General features: G+C 38.2%; 1 protein-coding gene across 4 annotated transcripts in view; it reads right to left on the bottom strand.

Annotated features, from left to right (window-relative positions):
• Positions 1-19,449, bottom strand: part of AP2A2 (adaptor related protein complex 2 subunit alpha 2) — a 48,967-nt gene that overhangs the window by 6,946 nt on the left and 22,572 nt on the right. The window contains exons 3-19 of one of the 4 annotated variants that reach the window (XM_050335333.1): positions 18,810-18,952; positions 18,089-18,282; positions 16,053-16,182; positions 14,665-14,766; positions 13,098-13,206; positions 12,468-12,618; positions 11,809-11,977; positions 10,512-10,649; positions 9,029-9,211; positions 8,598-8,695; positions 8,188-8,419; positions 7,138-7,311; positions 5,001-5,164; positions 3,179-3,256; positions 2,201-2,283; positions 1,355-1,444; positions 393-516 (exon numbers count right to left, since the gene is read on the bottom strand). In XM_050335333.1, coding sequence (XP_050191290.1) covers positions 393-516; positions 1,355-1,444; positions 2,201-2,283; positions 3,179-3,256; positions 5,001-5,164; positions 7,138-7,311; positions 8,188-8,419; positions 8,598-8,695; positions 9,029-9,211; positions 10,512-10,649; positions 11,809-11,977; positions 12,468-12,618; positions 13,098-13,206; positions 14,665-14,766; positions 16,053-16,182; positions 18,089-18,282; positions 18,810-18,952 — 2,362 coding nt within the window. The remainder of the gene's footprint in view (positions 1-392; positions 517-1,354; positions 1,445-2,200; positions 2,284-3,178; positions 3,257-5,000; positions 5,165-7,137; positions 7,312-8,187; positions 8,420-8,597; positions 8,696-9,028; positions 9,212-10,511; positions 10,650-11,808; positions 11,978-12,467; positions 12,619-13,097; positions 13,207-14,664; positions 14,767-16,052; positions 16,183-18,088; positions 18,283-18,809; positions 18,953-19,449) is intronic. The other 3 variants (XM_050335334.1, XM_050335335.1, XM_050335336.1) reach the window with 3 other exon arrangements.

The raw sequence follows: 19,449 nt of genomic DNA, 5'->3' as shown, positions 1-19,449 counted from the left end.
AAGTTGAGCTGATGTTGAGTGGACAGAACAAGATCCTATTTTCGGTTGCATAAATTTCCAGGCCAAGTTATTTGCAGAAATGTTCTTGGTTTCCAGAAGAGAGAAGTTATTGCGTATATTCCTGTCAAGATTTCTTAAGCAAACAGGAAGACTGCTGTTTTATACAGATAGCAGAAAGAGAAGTCATGGAGACATTTTATCAGTAGCTGTTTCTTGATTGTTTGTTTGCTTGGTTTTTGGGTTTTTCTTAACCGCATTGTTCCAAATATCTTAAAGTTTAGTTAGATCAATTTTTCAAGTTAGTCTACCCAAGAGAGCTTTGTGTGTCCAGATTCTACATTTCAGTCACAGGACTACAGCAATTTTAACATCTTTTGAATCTTTTGTTTTACCTGAACTGAATGTTCAGAATTGGAGCTTCCATGAAGTCTGACACACATTCGATGTTCACAACCTGTTGAACCTGTGCACCTCCATCCACTGTGGGGTCAACAGGCTTTGTCTGAAGATTCAGGCATAAAAAAGTAGTTAAGGAAACAGATCGATGAGTTGATAACTTAGAAACCAGCAAATCCTCCCATAAGCTATAAGAGGAATTAGCATCATGTTCACTCGTTCTCTATGTGCTATTGAACATTCAAAGCTCAATTCTTGTACAGCAAAAAAGTTTGTGGGGTGGGATTTTTTTTGGTTGGTTGTTGTCTTGGTGCTGGTTTTTTTTCATACTGACATACCTACAAGCAATAACTGACAATTCTCTGGATACTTGGATACTCTTAATAATGCCCTTAAAAAGGTATGAAAGTATAGACAGATTTAACAATAAAAACCACTGGACTATTTTGAACATTACAGAGATGCCTTGAGTCAAACACTGCTGATTGCACAGTCTCCCCGAAATCCTCCATTTGCAATACCAAGCATAAAGTATGAGCCATAAAGTAGCAGCTTATTTTGAAGTATCATCATCCTGGTGTACCTGTATTCTTCTATCTCCATGTCAAGTTTTAGGTTATTTGCTAATGCAGTACTTGAAGGATGTATCTCTCCCCTGCCACTTACTTCACAGCAGTGGAGAAAGCCACAGAGTTACATCACATATTTATTCAGCTTAATTTCTCCTTATTTCAAGAGTAAAATTTGTGTTTATAACCAGAGCTTTAGGGAAAGAATCTTCCATCCCTGCTGAAGACTTGTTCTTTCTACAAGAACTTTGGAAAGCTATCAGAAAGTTTCCCATTTCTTCATGTTCAAGGACACCATGCCTGGATCCAGCAGCTTTATTACAGTTTTGTGCAACATAAACCATAAAACCCAAATAAAAACAGACACATGCTACTGCATTTAAGGATATTTGACTGAAGGTCATCTGAGCAGATTACTGTTGGAGTAAAATTCAAGAACTGTGTTGATGTCTTATTACCATAGAATATGAACATACGTCCTAGAAAGAAAAGGATGAGACATCAGAATTTTAGGTACACTTAGTCATATTGAACTGCACATGTTTTAATTACCTAATGCACTGTCTTTCTACCTTTCTTTAAAACAACTTTGAAGAACCAAGCATAGTTTATCCTACCAAGATATTCACAGTTCAAAATGCAACGATTTAACCAAGCCATTAGATCCCTCCCACAGTAGCTGTCACACAAGCAGTTAAATAATCAGTGGAAATATTCCAGTTGCTGCAGAACGTTACTTTTTATGTAAAGAAGCTACTACGCCACCAAGAGTTTTGCAGAAGGGGAAAAGCAAGCAATCCTAGTCCTGGCCTGTATTCAGTTCCCAGCCCTTTCCTAGGTACTTCCAGGATCTCATGCATTAAATCTGATCTGAAGTGTACTGTGTCTCATATTATTACAATAAGCTACACTGTAAGATATAAAAATTGAGAAGATTGGTCCTTTATAACCCTGGCTGTACCAGCCATATAACTAGGCAGTAAGAGTTGCAGCTTACAGTACCACTTAACATTGCCACTTCATCTCAGCTACCAAACAACCAAAAAGTTTACGGAAACAAGAGCTCACACGGAAGACAGGGATGCACAAACAGAGGGAGGCATGAGACCACTTAAGACTACAATGACATTTCCCTCTTAAGTAGCTGAAAAGTAAGTAAGTCTATCTGCAACATCATGCTGGCACTGAGATTGATAATGCAGACACACCTAACCACTTGGCCCAAAAGATCTTACCCAGGTTCTGCCGAAATTCAGATTTCAAGCCAATTTGTAGCAACTGATTTTCAAATAAGACTCCATTATTTTTACACACAAACCTAGGGGAAGAGAGGGAAAATGTGTTTTAAATTGAGCCACATTAAACAATATTTAGAACCACTAAATTCAGGGTTTACACAGAGGATGAAGATTGCGGTTAACCTAGAATGCATCAGTCTGTGAGAGAGGCCTTTGCAGAAAACTGCAGAGTTAGAAAAGACACTTTTACAACCAGAACCACCACTTGTAGGACACTAAAAGAACTGGAATTTTTATTTGATAGGATGTCTGAGAAACTAGGAAGGAAACCACAATATGCTATACACACACACACTGTCTAATAAAGGACCAGGCAACAGAATAGGATTTCTTATTAGTCTTGAGAACTTCTGAAACTCATTAGGTTGGTGCAGAATTGAAAAGTTTGAAGCTTTGACTGTTTGAACCTGAAAGAAAAAAGAATCCCTTGTTTTACCATTTCTGTATCACCCAAGTGAACTGAGAGCTGTACTTTTTCCATTTTGAGAGAGGAAGCCCATTATGCAGTGATTTCAGTCCTTTCTGTCACCCCCTCACTTAGAAGCAGAAGAGGTGGTCAGCAAACATCTGCCTTTTGCATACAAGGCACTTAAAACACACTCCCAAATATCAGTACTTTTGACAAGTACTCTCATGGGTTTTTTCATTTGCGAGTGGTTGCAAAACTTAACATACAACTGGCATTGCCTCATTTTACAGCAGTGTGTGATAGCACTGACTTGTAAAGGCAATTCTAACCTGTGTATTCATGAGCCTGTCACAAAATCCACAGCATCCACAGAGGTGTTCTAGTCACAAGTCTGACAGTACATGTTTCTCTAGTTTTGCTGGTATTAAGTTAACGCACAATATAGTTTTGCTTTATAACTATATTCTGGAAATTGCCCAGCCTTGCAAGGTTTTAGTATTGCTTACTTGTGAAAAAGCTCATCAGCATCATGCACAGTATCAGCTGGTTCCTCAGAAACTACCTCAGATGAAGCCAGGTCAGGGCTAGTTCAGGCAGCAAAAAGGAAGAAAGGCAGTAGCGACAGAGATAGCAGGAGTTAGTAAAGACAGCTTAGTGCTTAGTTATTTCTTTTACCTCCTTCCTCAAAAATGGCACTGCTGAGTTTAATGCATGAAAAATTTATTAGCTGCCCTAGCTCAGTACACCTAGAAAGGTTTAGGAATTAGGCAATGTTCTCCCCCACTTCTCTCCCCCATCCCACCCAGACTGTTAGAAAACAGAAATCCTTCATGAAGACAGGAGATAGCTGAAGGCGTTCAGTAGCTTAAATTTATACCTTTTAAAGAACCAAGTCCTTTTAAGTGTTTAATTGTGACAGCAAAAATGTTTTAGCTCAAAATCGTAAATGCAGCTGTATATTAACTACTACAAATGTGTGCTTTGAAGCAGAGACCTCATCAACCTTAGCATCCCTTCTAATTACAGGTGTACAATCAGTTCCTAAAAACACACAAGTATTAAGCATAGGCAAGAATACACAGGCACACAGAGAATGACTTACCCAAGTAACAGATTAGAAACAAAAGTGACAACAGCACTAAAAAGAGGCAGGAAACTGTAAAAAGCAACTTCTCAGTATCATTAGAGAAGCATTTCATCATCTACAGACAGACCAAGGAGTTGGGAAATGCTATACTTTCTTCTGCAGAAAGAGAAAACTCTTTTTAGGTAACATTTGCTTATGAAGCTACTAGTATTGGTTTCTTTTTTTACCCTTTAAAAAAAATGCAAGAACAAGCTTGTGCAGCTTCCTAAAGTCTTGGTATTGTGTTGTAAGATCAAACACCGCTTGTGACCTTCCAGGAGAAACACAGGATCAAATCTTAATCACGGCAAACCTGCAACAATGTCTTGCCTAGTATAAAATTTTGATGAAAGAGTCAATGATCCAGGCAGATCAGTTTCCCTAATTATGTCTTCTATATTAGGATGCATTGCAAATTTGTCAGGTCAACATTCAAAATTTGGTTCTTGACAATAGTAACACATTCTTTGTCCAATAAGACAACTGATTTTTAAAGACATTCTGTGATCTTATGCTATTTATTCCCAAAATTTTAGCCAAATTACATTTGAGAGTAGTCCTAGTGGCTTTTAACACTAACAGGATTAAGAACACGTACCTCCACTACACTGGCTAATGTACTTAGAAAGACACTTGTATCAAATCCCCTATTTTAAGGAAAAAAAAAAAAAAGAAAACCACTTAGTTCTTTATCCCCCTTTTTACACTCGTCTGTCAGACAGTAGTAAGATAATTTAAGTAAATCTTGAAATTCTGGGAAGCAGTATCTCTGGATATAATCCATCTCACTGTTTCAGTATCAGCTTGCCATAAGTAGATAGACACAAGAAAACTTTATGAAAATAAAGCAAGAATAAATATATTCATATCAGGCCAGATAACCCCCAAATTCAAGATGTATTGAGATGCAGAAGTAGCTTAATTTAACGAAGAAGCAAAACCAGCATGAAAACTAGACACAACTGTGTGGCCATATCCTCAGGTTGGTTACAACAGACCCAGCTTTTCCATTAGCAGAGATATTCAATAACAGACAGCACATCCAGCAGAGAGTTCAAGAACACCTCTCTTGCTGCGAATCTACCACCCAGGAATGCATTCAACATGCTGGAAAAAACCCCAAAAGTTATGTATTTCTTTCCTTTAATCCTGTTTTAACAGACAAATTCTCCTTCAGATTCCTTTCAGGGTGACTTAATTACCTCGCAAAGTTGTCATCAGAACCAGGAGCAAGAGGTGCAACCGCAGAAGCTGAATCTGAAAATACATCCACCAGCAGGCTACCACTAGAGGAAGGTGGGGGAGCTGAATTGGTGATAGGGGCAGCACCCAGACCCAGCAGATCCGCCGATGGAGAAGGAGTAGACTAAGGAAGACAAGACACTTTGGTGTTACACTGCAGCAAAACTGAAACAAAGCTGTCTCTTTGCACACACGACTAAGCTATGGCAAAGTGCCTCTCCCCACCCCAAACCAAGGTTCGAATACATGTAAACGAGTTCACAAATGCAGTTATCAGGTTGTATTTCAACTTTAGGTCATTTACAGATGTGTTTTTTTCCTTTGAAGATAGTTACGTCCATCTAAACATTAAATAGAAAAAAAAAAACAAAACCAAAATTCATCTGTCTAGAATCTGATTCTGCAGAAAAAAGATGACAAAGTTTTTCCTTCCCTCTCTCCTCCTTTCTTAGTTTCAAGATAAATTAAGTACTGTAGGGAACAAAATTCAAATTTGTTGCTTTTCTTTCATGAAGAATCCAGCAAGAAAGGCAGTGGTTTTTACACAAATCTAAATCAAAAGGTCATCACAGCATCTTTAAAATTGACTATCTGTTTAATCCTGGGTTTTTGAAGCTCGGCAAACCTTAGAATGAATGTAAAACCTAACCAGCAAAAAAAAGCAGAGCCTGTAGCCAGTTGAAGCTGCAAATACTGAAGGAAGAGGCAAGACCTTTGAACTATTTTTTTCTCAAATAGAACAAATCAGGTAGCCAGGATACAATCATGGAACAGAGGCTGCATATATGTGTCCAAGTTCCATGCAAGAACAAAGCACAGACTGTTAATCAAAATGTTCATGTATTAGACATTAGCAGCTTAAAATATGCCAGGTAATCTGCTGGTAAATCATGAGATACATTTAGATTGAATCTGAAATCTTGTGTTCTTAAACCAACTCAAAGTTACCATATACTCCAAAGACTGAATTGGATGGAGTATAATGAAAACTTCCCTGGCAAAAAAATTCAGAAGCCAGTCATTAATAACTACTGAAAACAAACAGTTGGAGCTCAAATTTGCAATGTTTTTGGCATCTAAACCAGGGTTACACTAAAGCCACTAATGAAGGTAACACAGTGCAGATTGTTACATGCCTGCAGCCCAAAAAGTGAAGCTCATAAAACATAATGCAATATTAACTGCCAGTCACCTCAGTCAATCTGGCATGCAAAGAAAACTTGGCAATTTTTCCGCTGGAAAGAGGTTTCTGTCCAGCCAAAAATGTTGCACTTGGAATATCTACTTTTATATACTACAGTGACTAAGTATTATGCTCTAACAAACTGATAAGGGAGCCTGCTACAATATTTCCTTCTTTTAGATCACCTTCTACTATATATTAAGTGCAATTACACGTTATGCTAGGTATTAAAACCAGAAGGAAGTATTAGATTATAGGAAAAATTGATCCTACCAGCTTTAATTGACTATAAAATGAGAAGTTTCATCTCAGAATAACAAAAACAACTGTGGCCTCGTCTACTGTTACTGAACTCAAGTAGTACTGTCAAATAAACAGTAACATTATATTGATTTAAGGACATTCCTGTGAAATCAAATGTTTTCTACTTCCAGTAAAAACAGTAACAACCCAAACCAAGATGCAAAATAACATGTCGGACAAAGCAGAAGAACAGCTAATACTTTGAAATTCAAGTTAACCCATTTTAAATATTACTTTTATAATTTAATAACATAATTTAATAATAAAATTTGTTAAGAATTTAATTGTATAATCTCACCTTCACTGTAACTGCATGAGCAAGGAAATGCCCATTTCTAAGTTTACAGCAATATTTTTTAAATAACGTTGTAAAAGGGATTTTTTTTGTCTTGGACAGTTTGTCCCTATTCATGTAAAATTTCCAAAGGAAAACTGCATCCAAGCATGCAGTGGGGGAAAGCAGCTATGCATTCCCCTGCTTTATGACAAACATCCATAGTCTTAAATTCAAGACGAGAAATTTTAAATGCCTATAGAGCCACTTGAAGGAAAACATTCTTTTCTCACTTGCACACCATCTAAATTAGTGAAATAACAGCTCTTAAACTCACAACAGCACTGGCATTGACAGAGGCAGGTTCAGCGCTTCCATTCATATCAGAGCTCCTCTCCTTTTTGATCTCTTCAAGGTCAGTAACTGTGCCCGGGCCTTTCTTCTTCTTGAGTTTAGCCAAAATAGAAGATTCTCTCTCTGGAAAGGGAGGCATTTCTTCCAAAACTGTAGCCTTATCACAAAAAAGAGGTATTAGTTAAACTTGAGACAAAAAGTCAAAGTAGCTTCTGAGTCTTTGAAGAGATACACCCTTACAGATTGCATAAGGCAAAAGCAGAAGTAATTACCCACAGAGAAAATTAGTAGGCAGTTTATTTACACTGACAGACTGATTGCTTTAAAAAAACAAACAAACAAAAACCCTCAAAACAAAGACCCCAAAACAAAACCAAGCAAAAACCAAAACCAAAACCCAAACAAAACCACAAAAACAAAAACCAAAAACAAACTCTCAGAAGTCCTCCCAAAGCAGGTGGTTAAGAGAACAGGAGCATATCACTTCTCTGAAACACTGGTTTTAAATTAAAAATAAAAATTAAAAAAATTAGATCACGGCAGATCTAATGGTCTTTAAGTCAAGTAGACCTAGACTAGGATTCCTGGGTAATCTCTGTGGTTTTACTCAGACCTAAGCATTTATTAACTTTAGTCAAAACTAAATCTGCTGTGCTCTGGTCATACCTGAGAGCCCCAGGTTAAACCACTGAACTTTTAGAGACAAAAAATTACCCTTTTCCTGATGACCATCAAGAAAGTCCTTTGTTATCTAAATACTGTAGGATCCCCTATTATGCCAACTTCCACGAGCTTCCCAGCTCCAGATTAACATGTTTTGAAGGTCATTTGTCCCACTAAAGCAATAACAACTTTTAATTTAGCTCTAAATTAAAGATCACTGCAGCAGAATTAGGAAGACTAAAAGAATCAGCACCCACATTGTAGATCCTTAATCCTTCATTAAGATTTCTGATCAATCAGGTAAGGTTTAGTGGAGTAACTTGTTGACAGAAGAGTTCTGCATAAAAAAGAAAATAATCTTTATACCTACCAATATATCAGTACTAGCAATAGTACTGAGCCTCAAATACTCAACAGCTCTCTGCTGCAGCTCAACATCAGCATTCTTTAGCTGACTGTCACTGCGTAAAACATCTTGAATCGTAGTTTTGATTTCTGGAAACAGGTTCACAAACTTGATGTAGGTAGACAGAAGCAGAGCTCGGGTAGGAACACTACACAGATGAAACTTGGAATGTAGCAAGTTGAACTGGATGAGGGGACTTAAAAATGGGAAGAAAAATAATTCGTTCAGTTTTTGTAGACCTGATACTCCTTATTAATGCATTACTAGCAAGAGCTGAATTATTTGTTAACTAGCTTTTAGGAATGTTAAATAAACATTAGATTCTGTACAGAAAGCATTACTACTTCAATTCAGTATTTTAGAAGGTGTTTTACCTTGATCTTGGATCACCTGCTATCAGATTTCCAAATTCTCCCAAGATGTAGCCACCTACTTTTACAAGATTCTCATGGCATGCAGGAGCTTGAAGGGCCTGTAGAAACATATTAATAGTCACCAATTTGTAATATATGAAAAAAGATGTTTTCTGCCACTTCCATTGCCAGTTTCCTTGTTTACTTTCCTGAGCAGACCATGGGTCTAGGCACTATAGAGCACTCGTGAGAAAAGCATGATAGGTGGTATGACTTCATAACAGACTCTCTGACATAAGTAATACTTGCTTAAGAGCACTCTTAGGCTCTTCTAGCAGCACTGTAGACTTTTGAGGACAAACAGAGCTACCTAAGTTTGCCCTGTTATATCACATGGTGGTCACTTAATCCCTACTTCATTTTGAAAGTGAATTGAAAACAGTTATCCTCACCTCAAAAACAGTCTTTGCTGCATATCCTTGAACATCGTCCCTGTTGATGACAATCTGAATAACTCGATACCACACTTCTTCACTGACATAGTCACCAGCAATGCGAATCAGATTCAAGATTGTATCCACATACCAGGTATAATCCACTGCATACTTCTCAGCCAGAATTGCAACTTTCAGAACCTGAAGACGCAGAAGGGAATACAGAAGGCTGATTAGCTTCTGCTGTAAGCTGCGCATCAAGATTTACTTTCACGTACACCTAGTGACACCCCACAGAATCCTAGAAGCCTCAGTTTCAGTTGCATCAGCTTGCTCACTTGTTCCCACAGTTAAGGGAAAAGAGATGAACATTGAAATGCTGTGCCAGAACACAGCAGTTGCTCAGTACACACAGTTTTCCCCATAATGCATTGAAGTATGGTGTACCTGTGGCTTTTCAACTGTGTAACTAAGTCATCAAGAGCAATTTATTGACCATTTTTTGTTTGCTATACCATCTAAACCATCACTGAGACAGGATCAAGCAGGAAATTGGAAACCTCTTGGGAAAAAAAAAAAAAAAAAGGTAAAAGGTGGAAACTCAAGCTAGCAGACACAAACCAGAGTCCCCAAAGTATAGCTGACTTTTTCAGGTCATATTCAGATTCCTACATCCTGAAGCAAACAATCATCTTAGGAGAAGACCTCCACATAATTTATTATCAGTTGCATTTACTAAGCTTAAAAGAATGGGTCAGTATAAAGGAACAGAATGAAATTCACATTAACTGCCAAGTCAGGGGACATTGTCAACAGCAACCAGGCAGTACAAGAGGAAAATCAACTAACTCTGTATTCCACATACACTTCTCCAATCAAGAAACTTCAGCACCAAACTAAGCTAAATAACTACTGTAAGTACAAGCCTTGGCTACCATTCTAGGAAGGTCATTAAAGTGAGTATTTCAACTTTTGCATTTTTATCCTACTGGTAGGAAGGAGATAAGTATCAGGCCTCTCTTTTAGCAGATTATAAGGTATTGCTTTTGGGAACCCTTAGGCAGAACGTTCTGCATACACAGTGAGAATAAAGTTCTACCTACAAATAAGCATTTACCACACTAATTTTTGAAGCTTTTGAACAGTTGACTAGAGTAGGACCTAACCCTCAGATATAGAGACTGTTTGCTCAGGCATTGATAAAATTCACTTTGCTTTTTATATGCAGTGTCCTGAAAACAAGACCAGTTTTTAAAATTCTTAGTTTCCAAGCTTCCCCCCAGCCCTCTTTCCCATTAGTTTACCTAAATTAGGAACACTCTTTGCTATTAGATTACAAACCTAGGGAATTTTTGTTTGTTCGTTTTAGTAGTTTTGTCTGTGGATTTTTTAAAGCCACTGTAAAAAATTATCACAGACTATGCAGCCTCCTTACTGATAAATGATAATTATGGTACCAAAGCTGGCTATGAAAAAAATAAGGAAAACACAAATAGCTCACAATTTCTTCCCTAATGGAATAATCAGCAGTCTCCAGGTAATTCAGCATTTCAGCCACAATCTGTTGGGCATTGCTCCGGTCACACATTGCGTACAGAAGATCTACAGCTCTCTGTCGCACACTTACATCTCTTTCAGTCTGCAAAAGGACACAGTGAAAGGTCAAGGTGATTTCTTCTTTATTTGGAAAGTACATGCATTTAAGAGATGAAATTTGCTACAATCCACAGTCAAATTTAAAACAAGTGCATTTTTATAATCTTTCAGATTATGAATGAAGTTATACACCATATCATATAAGCTATGAGTTTCTGATTCTGTTCTCAGTTTCAGTCACCTAGAAAGAGGTCACTGGAGTCTCAGAACTTCCTGCTTTTAGATATCATCAAAAGAAGTCAAATCATGAGGTTTTGTTTCTGTAGCATACACGTTCAAATCTGTGTGGGTGCTAAAAAATGGAGGAGTTTGTACAGAACACTCCAGTATTACCCTGAGTAGGGTGAGTCTGTGGTCCACTATGCACTAACCAGCACCACTGGCCATAAATGCACCAATAACTGGCTGATATTGTCAGATTGCTATCAGGCCAATGGGACATCAGCTGCCTGCAGGTTTAGTGTCGGGTATGCCTTGTAAAAACAGAAGCCCAACTAAAACAGATATGTACACTGAAGTTAGACAAGTGTATTAATACATTAACACAAGTCCAAGCATGAGTATGGATGAAAACAATCCAGTTAAAAACTCAGGTGTCCAAGTAAATTTATACACAAATCAGTTCTACTCTTTCACCTTCTGCTTTGCCACATAAACGTGGCCTGGGAACATGTCTTTCTGGTTGCTTGTCTTTACAGTTCTGCAGTGGAAGCTGATCTGCTCTTCTGCCCCTCATAAACTACTACATTGAAGGAACAGTGTCCAATACCAGCAAGACAGTAATAAAACTGTCTTCCCAGCATTCTCAGTTTTGAAATTCCACATTTTTAAAGAATTATTCATCCTCAGTCTACAGCTTAAGCAGATACCATAGTCTTACAAGGGACATAGCTACGAGTATCAGATTCACCGGCAAGGCGCAGAAATAAACTGCAGCTGACCTCTAATTGCCAGCACAGTAAGACTCTGCTTGATTAAAGAAAACAAACTCGAGTGAACTTTGAGAATAACTCATTTGATCCCCAAGTATTATTAGCTTATTTGGGGATGGGGAAATGGGTTACTTGGGGCAGTGCAGGAGAGGGTATTGAGGCAGGGGACAAGACAACACTCAAAAACAGACCACACACTTTAATATTTACCTTCAATGCATTGATAACTGTTTCTATGTGTGTTTTCACAGCCTCATGTGAGAATTCAGAGCTGGCAAGCGTGCACATGCTTTCCAGTGCTAGGTAACGCAAATTAGTTTCTCGGTGCTGTAAGAACTGACCTAGCTGGTTACAGGCACGGACTAGTAGATTTGGCTCACTGCACAGAACAGGAGAGAAAGTGAAAGGGTTAAAAGCAACAGGTTTGAGAACATTCAGTACAGAATACTATTTCTGCTGTGGAAATTTCTTAAAATGCCTCAAAGTGTCTGCTAGAATGCTTTGCCAGTGAAATGAAAATTCAGACACTGTGAGCAAATCATCTGTGGAATTAGAGCAGTGGGGTCAATACAAAACACCAAATAAAGAAGCGGCAAAAAACAAAGCAATAAAAAAATATGCCAACAGCAACACGGTTCATTAATACTGTTCAATTCCATTATTCATTAATACTGTTCAATTCCATTATTCATTAATACTGTTCAATTCCATTACTGTGGCTGTCTCCCAATCTAGTAAGCAACTTCATATTCTGTTCTCCTGCCCTTTCTCCCCCAGTAAAATTCAATTTACTGTTGAAGACAAAGTCACAGTTTTTCATTTCAAAAAAAAAAAAACCCTCTCATAATAGAAGTGTTCTCACAGCTCACCTGTCATGATGTATAATTAAGCTTATTGCCTCAAACAGGACAGCATTCTTCGCATTTGAGTGTTGTACTTTTTTTGACTTTGGTGGCTCCTGTGCTTTGTTCAGAATAGTCTCCAGGCATTCTGTTAGACGGCCACGTACCGCAGGGTCTTCTGGAGAAGAACAAGCCGTTGGACAACTTCGTTTTGCTCGACACCCTAATCTCAACCTTAGGCCTTTCCCCTTGCTAAGTCTGAATAAACTCAAGTATTCTGATACATTACAAACATTTACCCTCCCTCAATATACAGCTGGCAAAAGAACTCTAAGCAACAGTTCTATCTGAGTGAGAACAAAAGTCAGACACAATCTGCACTATATTTCAAGGCTTTAATATAGTTGATAACATTAAAGAATGCTTAAAATGGAAGTTGCCACTGGTTTGACATTTTGTTAAAATTAAACACAACACAATTCAAAAGGTCATGTACCTTAGAGCTATCTGAAAAACTCAAGAATAACAACCTCAGCAACCTTGTCTTAAGACAATGTGCTTGCACTCCAAGTTATGGTAACGCTGCAGGAGTAGTGTAGCTCTTTGGAGTCAGTGTACTGCATAGAGAGCTGCCCACCGCTGTGATTTGTGCATTACCTGGAGGGGGATAGCACTGTAACAGCCTCAGAAGTTTCACAGATAGCCAAGGAGCAGGAACAAAGTAGTATGTGTAGTCCTGAAGATCTGTTGATGCAGAAGTTACAATCTGTAAAACAAACAGACAGTATGTCAGCTACTGAAGTGATCCACAATCATTAGAAGGAGCCAAAGAACACTGTAGATCACCTCTGACAGAGGCTTGCAAAACTGCACTAGCAATGTTTAAGTCAGTAGATTAATTAGGTGCAAGTTCTCATACTCTTGAGTATACCATAGGAAACCCTAGTAATAGAAATTCAGTTTTAAAGATATAGTAGTCTAGGAAGTTTCTTCTTGAAAGCATACTTGCTGTTCTCAGACATGAAGATGACATCTTGTTACACCAGAACATTTAACTAGAAGCTTGACTTTGTATCAGCAATTCATAGATAAGATTCAGCCAACAGAAAGCAGTCTGGTGGCTGCTGGTAGGTGAGCTTGGAATTCAAGTGTAGGATGCTATGAAAGACTGAACTAAAGAAGGACCAACTAACGCCTTCAATAACATCCATACACCAAAGCAAAAAGGAGATAGCTTTCACAAAAGAGGCTCAAATGCATGATAAAATCTCATAAGGATTAGACTAGGTTTCACAGTGAGCACCCCTCTTCACAGATTTCTTTTCCCTTGAATTCTAGGGTAACCATGAGTTTGGCACTAGCTTTGCTCAAAATAATTCTACCTTTTTCTTAATAATAGAACAGCTATGCACCTCCCTCAGCACTCCCTTGCTTTTAAGTATTAGACAAAAACTTCTTATTTGAAAAAAAAGTTAAATTTCTTTAAACTGCAAGTAATTTTGGGGTATAAGGCTACATAAATCTGAGGTCTAAAATACTTTTCTGAAATAGCATCCTCACATGTCTTCCACACCTTCTAAAAGGAAAAAAAAATTTAGAAAACACACACAACCCACACACATCAGTTTTCCAGCATGGAGATGCTAACTTAGAGATGTGCCCCTCCACTCTTCCCTGCACTCCTGCCTGTGCTTAACTCCCTACACCCCTTTACAGAATATGAAATGCTTATGATTATTAACCCAGCAGCAGCTCAAAAGAATAGGGAATAGGAAGACAACTCGTCTTATTAGAAGCTTAGATAAAGTTCAAGCTATAGTCTGTATTTTCGAGAGGTCTGTAGAATCAGTGTTCGATCCAACTACTCTTTGGTGCTAATAGTAACAAAGTGAGGATTAAGCTGAGCTGCATCATGAGGATCCTTTCAAATACAAGTCACTGAGAGAGACAGAAAGACACTTTTTAGCTACATACACTTGGAGCATAGCAGGGGTTACACCAACAAAGTTTGGGCAAGCCAAGACAGCTTTCTGTCCAGGTAAGCAAGAAGCGTTAAAAGACGTTAGGTGAACCAGCTACATGAAGTGACACTGAATCATCTTCACATTTAATGGTACACTAAACTAATCTGACTCTACAAAGCTGAACAGTAAGCTAACCTGATCTAGAAAGCTGAGTAAATTAATCAACAGCAAAGAATTATCAGGGTCATGAGGGGACTCACTCTGCTTAACCTAGACACCGCCAAGGAGACTGAAGTCTTAAACTCTTCTGGGTTCTTCTGTGCCAAAGTGGTGATCAGACTTGTAGCTGCAGTAACCACACCCTAGAAAAAAAACACACCAACAAAGCAATACAATTAAATTTTGTATCAGTTTAAGATGCTACCCATTAACACCTTTCAACTCCTTTTTAAAAATTAACAAAACTAAATTTATCCCCATGACAAAGCCCTGCATTAAAAAGTCTTTAATTAGGCAAGTAGCTACACTAATTCCACACCTGCAGAATCCAGCACGATACTGCCATGCTTATAGGAGCCCCTGGTGGTCTAGTGGTAAGGGCGCGGCACTATCACCACCGAGACCCGGGTTCGATTCCCGGTCAGGGCCACTCCCGGGCAGGTGGAGCTCGTTAGCCCTTAAAGGCAACCCACCTACATCCTAAGGACCTCGCTGCCACCATCCAAGCTCGCTTGGCCCCGGCAGATGAACCTTAGGATTAAAGGGTGGGCTCAGTTCCGCGCACACTGTGTCTCACCTAAAAAATCCAATGCGCAGGCTGGAAGGTGGAAAGACCTTCCCCGGATCTTCGCTCGCGAAGACTGGCCATTACTGCCATGCTTGCAGAGCATTTTATGCTCTGTTTTTGTGTTAGCTTTGTCTCATATTTGGATAGTACAACTAAAATAAGACAGCTTTATTAAAATAAAGCCTGGACACAAACTGTCTTCTTATACAAGAGAAGCGTGAGTAGAAGTAGGATGCGGCAGATTCATCCAGGAAAAAATTCTCACACCTCAACATAACAGAGGGCTTTGTAAAACACAAAGATTTTATATTACTGCAGACTAAAACACTCTCATTACAGTTGAAGTATGGGTCTTAATAACCGTACTTTCAAAAAGTAACTAGATTGGGGAAAAAAACCCAGTGTCTGTTGTCTAGAATAATACGTTTTTTGAACCAGTAAGGTGAAAATGACAACATGAACACCACAGGACAAGCAAGTCCAAGCACTGACAAATCAAGTCTTCCATTTTTAGTGCAGGTCTAATCTTAAAAGGCCTAGGAAAATTAGTATTACACCTATACAGTATGACTTAGTATGACAAGATTAATTTATTTATAGCCAGAGCAAAAGAAGAACTTGTGTATACCTTTCTTCTATCTCCAAGAAAAAGGTAAACAAAGGTTTATTAAAAATGAACATAAACAGCAACTAAAAAAGGACAACAACTCTTTCCACTTTCTTCCCAAAGCCTGAAGAAAACAGCAGCCCACTTGCTTGAAAGGGTCAAGAAGAAATAAATTGTGCATTTAACAGCAGAAGTGGCATAATTCTCATAATTCATACACACTAGGCCTGAGAAGCACAATGAAGCTGATTTACCAAGTGCTGGTCATTGAGGAGATGCACCACCCTGGATGTCCAGTCTCCCATAGGAACAAGGTCAGGAGAAGTTCTATATAAACGCAGCAAGCATAAAGCAGCACTTTGCTTCACGCTATCCATAGTGTCTCTGCAAGACAAATATGGATTTAAAATACAGTGGTTCAGGCACAGCAGTACCTGAGAACAGCATTATGCCAGTCTTCACATTGACTCAGCATCCCTGGCCAGGTCACATCTTTTCAACAGAAGTTCACTAAATTCTTCCTATGTTCAAGTATTTCTTCCTAATTTAATCCAGTAAGTTTAATTAGTCAAGTTTTCAACCATTACAAGTGTCTAGTAGTCTCTATAATTATTTGTTACAAATTCAAGTGATATTTCACATCTTTTTATGGGAATTTAAAGTTTATCTAATCTAATTACCAGGAAAAGCTTCTTCCAGACTGACTCTGGTTAAACAGTTAAGGCACAGTATGTTATGAATGCTGCCAAAGCTGGATCTCTTGTATAGCAGATACAAAGAGGTCCTGCATATCAGATTCGAATCATTAACTACTCAACAGCCTCAGTACCTACATCTAGCACACAAGTCTGCTATCAGCAAGCATGCAAACCACAAGTCTATTCACCTTGCCATCCCTGCTGCTGGCACAGAAACAGACTATTTTAAGAGCAGCATGCTACTATTCTAGTTCAGTGAACTCCCTTTCACAAAGTAGACAACTAAGCATTTTGTGTGCTGCACAAACAACAGCTATAAAATGTACAGAGCATTACCACTAAAAGTTTTAAGAGGCCAGTTTACAGGGTGCAATCCTCATTAAATGTTCAAAAACCTGCACATCCCCAGAAATTCAGCCGACCTATTCTTTCTAAATTTATCACTTTTCCATGAGATCAACTTGTATCTCAGTTAAGAAAACACAAAACAAAGCAAACCCACAAACCTATTCCTCCCCTGCTCCAAATTTACACTCAAGCCAAGAGAGCTACACTGAAGTTACAAACATAAATGACAATGCTCATTCTGCACAGGTCACTTAGATAGGACATGGACACGTACACATTTCACATATATTATCTTGGAAATGCAGAAGGAATGAGACTCTGAAGAACATAAACACAGCTACAGGTCTAAGTTTAAACAAGTCTGAACTGAAGGTGCTGTGCTCGGTCTGCGATCAGTGACCTTAAGTGAAATTTTTGGAACTTTTTAAGGTTATCTTATTAAAAACCATGACTCATCCCTGCAGTGTTGTCTCCACTGTGCTACATGGAGAACAGCATCTGGCAAGGGCAGTGCTTGACATTTAGAGTATTAATACAGTTCTTATGCCACATGTCACTTTTTATACTAATTTAAGACATTAGCTTGTTATAAAACAAGATCCGTGCATATTCTAAAATATTTCATATCCAAAAGAGTCTAAACACACTGTTTACACTCGGACATTTTAAGTTTCAATAAATACATTAGCCCTACAATCACAAGTTTGACTTTACACTTATTTAACTACAGTTTCAGACATTTGCCAGGTCTGTTTAGAAGCCTCGAGCTAGTTACACAAACAGTTGTTTACATGGCTAGTAGAGGAAGCAAGAAAGCCAACAAACCAATACAGTGTTCCTTATGAAGTCAGCACATTTAAATAAGAGCTTCAGATTATAAAAAAAATGTACTATAAACATCTATTTAGGTTCATTTATTTCTCTTTTTCATCAGGAGAGGCAAGGAAAGTAAAACACATTTCACTATTGTTCACTACCACACATTTATACAGAACAAGAAACAGATCAGAACAAAGCTATAAAAGCCTATTCAAGATACTGACAGTCTTAATTTCCATGTATTTCCACACACCTACAAGCAGCTCCATACTCAGTTAAGTCAAAGTACCTGCAGCCACTGGAAACTCTCACTACTGCAAGCCCAGGCCTGTGTAGCTCTAAGCATGGATTAAGCTGCTGCAATGGAACCCAGTTGCTGAAAAGGTTTATTGGTGGTGTACTTGAGAGAAGCATGTCATACCTACCCAGCCACAAGTATTTTTGGAATTTCTCCAGCAAATGCTTCCGCCATCTCCCTGCTACCCACATTAGCAATACAATGCAGAGCAAGCCCCATGAAGGTGGGGTTTCGGCTGGCCAGGTCATTCTTGATTGCATTGTTTATTAAGCGGATCAGCTCACTGTTAGAGTTCACTAGGACAGAGATGAAGAGATACCCCTGGGAGTCAGAAAAAGGAAAACGAAAATTTATTTTAGTTGACTTAAATTCTGATTTCTGTTAATGACAACATGTCATTCTTTGAGACATACAGTTCTCCTCCAATACCATGTATATGGGCAGAAATAGACATTTAGAGAGATCAAAGGCTAGAAAGATTAAGCGAAGCAAACAAAACTTTATTATTCAGACACTAGTATGTTACATGCACCTGATAAACACAACCTTACCTAGGAAAAGGAAAAGAAATACACTGAAAATTAAAAGTTTATTTACCTTCTAATGCAAGACTCAAGATAGTTTCTTAACAAGAGTAATAATTTTCTGCAGAACACACATTTTAGCTTTTCCAATTAGTTCAAGACTCCCTGTGCACAAAGGTGTTTAGATTTCAGAATCACTGCTAGAGCCAAAATAAGGCTTTAAGCCAGTGCAGGGGGAATGAAGCAAAGTCCTCTACAGATTCTAGAGCTGAGGCAGGATATTAGACAGACCAGTTTATCTTTTATAGAGCCCGAGTTACTCACAATCTGTTTCTCTGTATATCGATTGGAACTGAGCAGATTTACAGCCTCCATGTGACCAAAGTCAATGTCATGGCCCAGAAGAAAGATGAAAAGCAGTTTGCAGACATATTTTTTCTTACTGTAACCATCCAGAGCCTTGTCACCTGAAAAGCAAGGAAACAAACAGCAATTAAGCCTATGTTATGCCTCAACTTGGTTCCACTCCCTCCTCAGTGGAACTGAGGAACCTCATCATATCGTACAGTAACGAGACTTACATTTGCACCTAGTAATTAACATTGGTATTTAATTCCATATGTATTGCCCTACAGAAGAGAGACAAATTCATGGTTCAGCTATTGCAGTACTTTAATTTCACAAATTTAAAATTTGTTTCAGCTGTTATTCACTCTACAGTGAACAAAATGCTAAATATATCCATTTATCTCCAACTTATAGGACTGTAAGTCTTTACATAATTTTGTGCTAAACACATTAAAGTTACCAAAAATGATCATCAGCAAATGTCAGACAACCAAACAACTTCTGGGTTTAAAAAAATTAGTCAACTAAAATATTAAGTCATAGAAGACAGGTAGCCCAAAGACTATATTGTTAATTACATTTACCACTCATTACCTATATCCTAAAGGATGGTCAT

The sequence above is a fragment of the Myiozetetes cayanensis genome, unplaced genomic scaffold, assembly GCF_022539395.1.
Source record: "Myiozetetes cayanensis isolate MyiCay16 unplaced genomic scaffold, myiCay2020 scf6-25, whole genome shotgun sequence".
Taxonomy (NCBI): domain Eukaryota; kingdom Metazoa; phylum Chordata; class Aves; order Passeriformes; family Tyrannidae; genus Myiozetetes; species Myiozetetes cayanensis.
The sequence above is the reverse complement of the archived record's forward strand: the minus strand, read 5'-3'. Positions and strand labels throughout refer to the sequence as shown.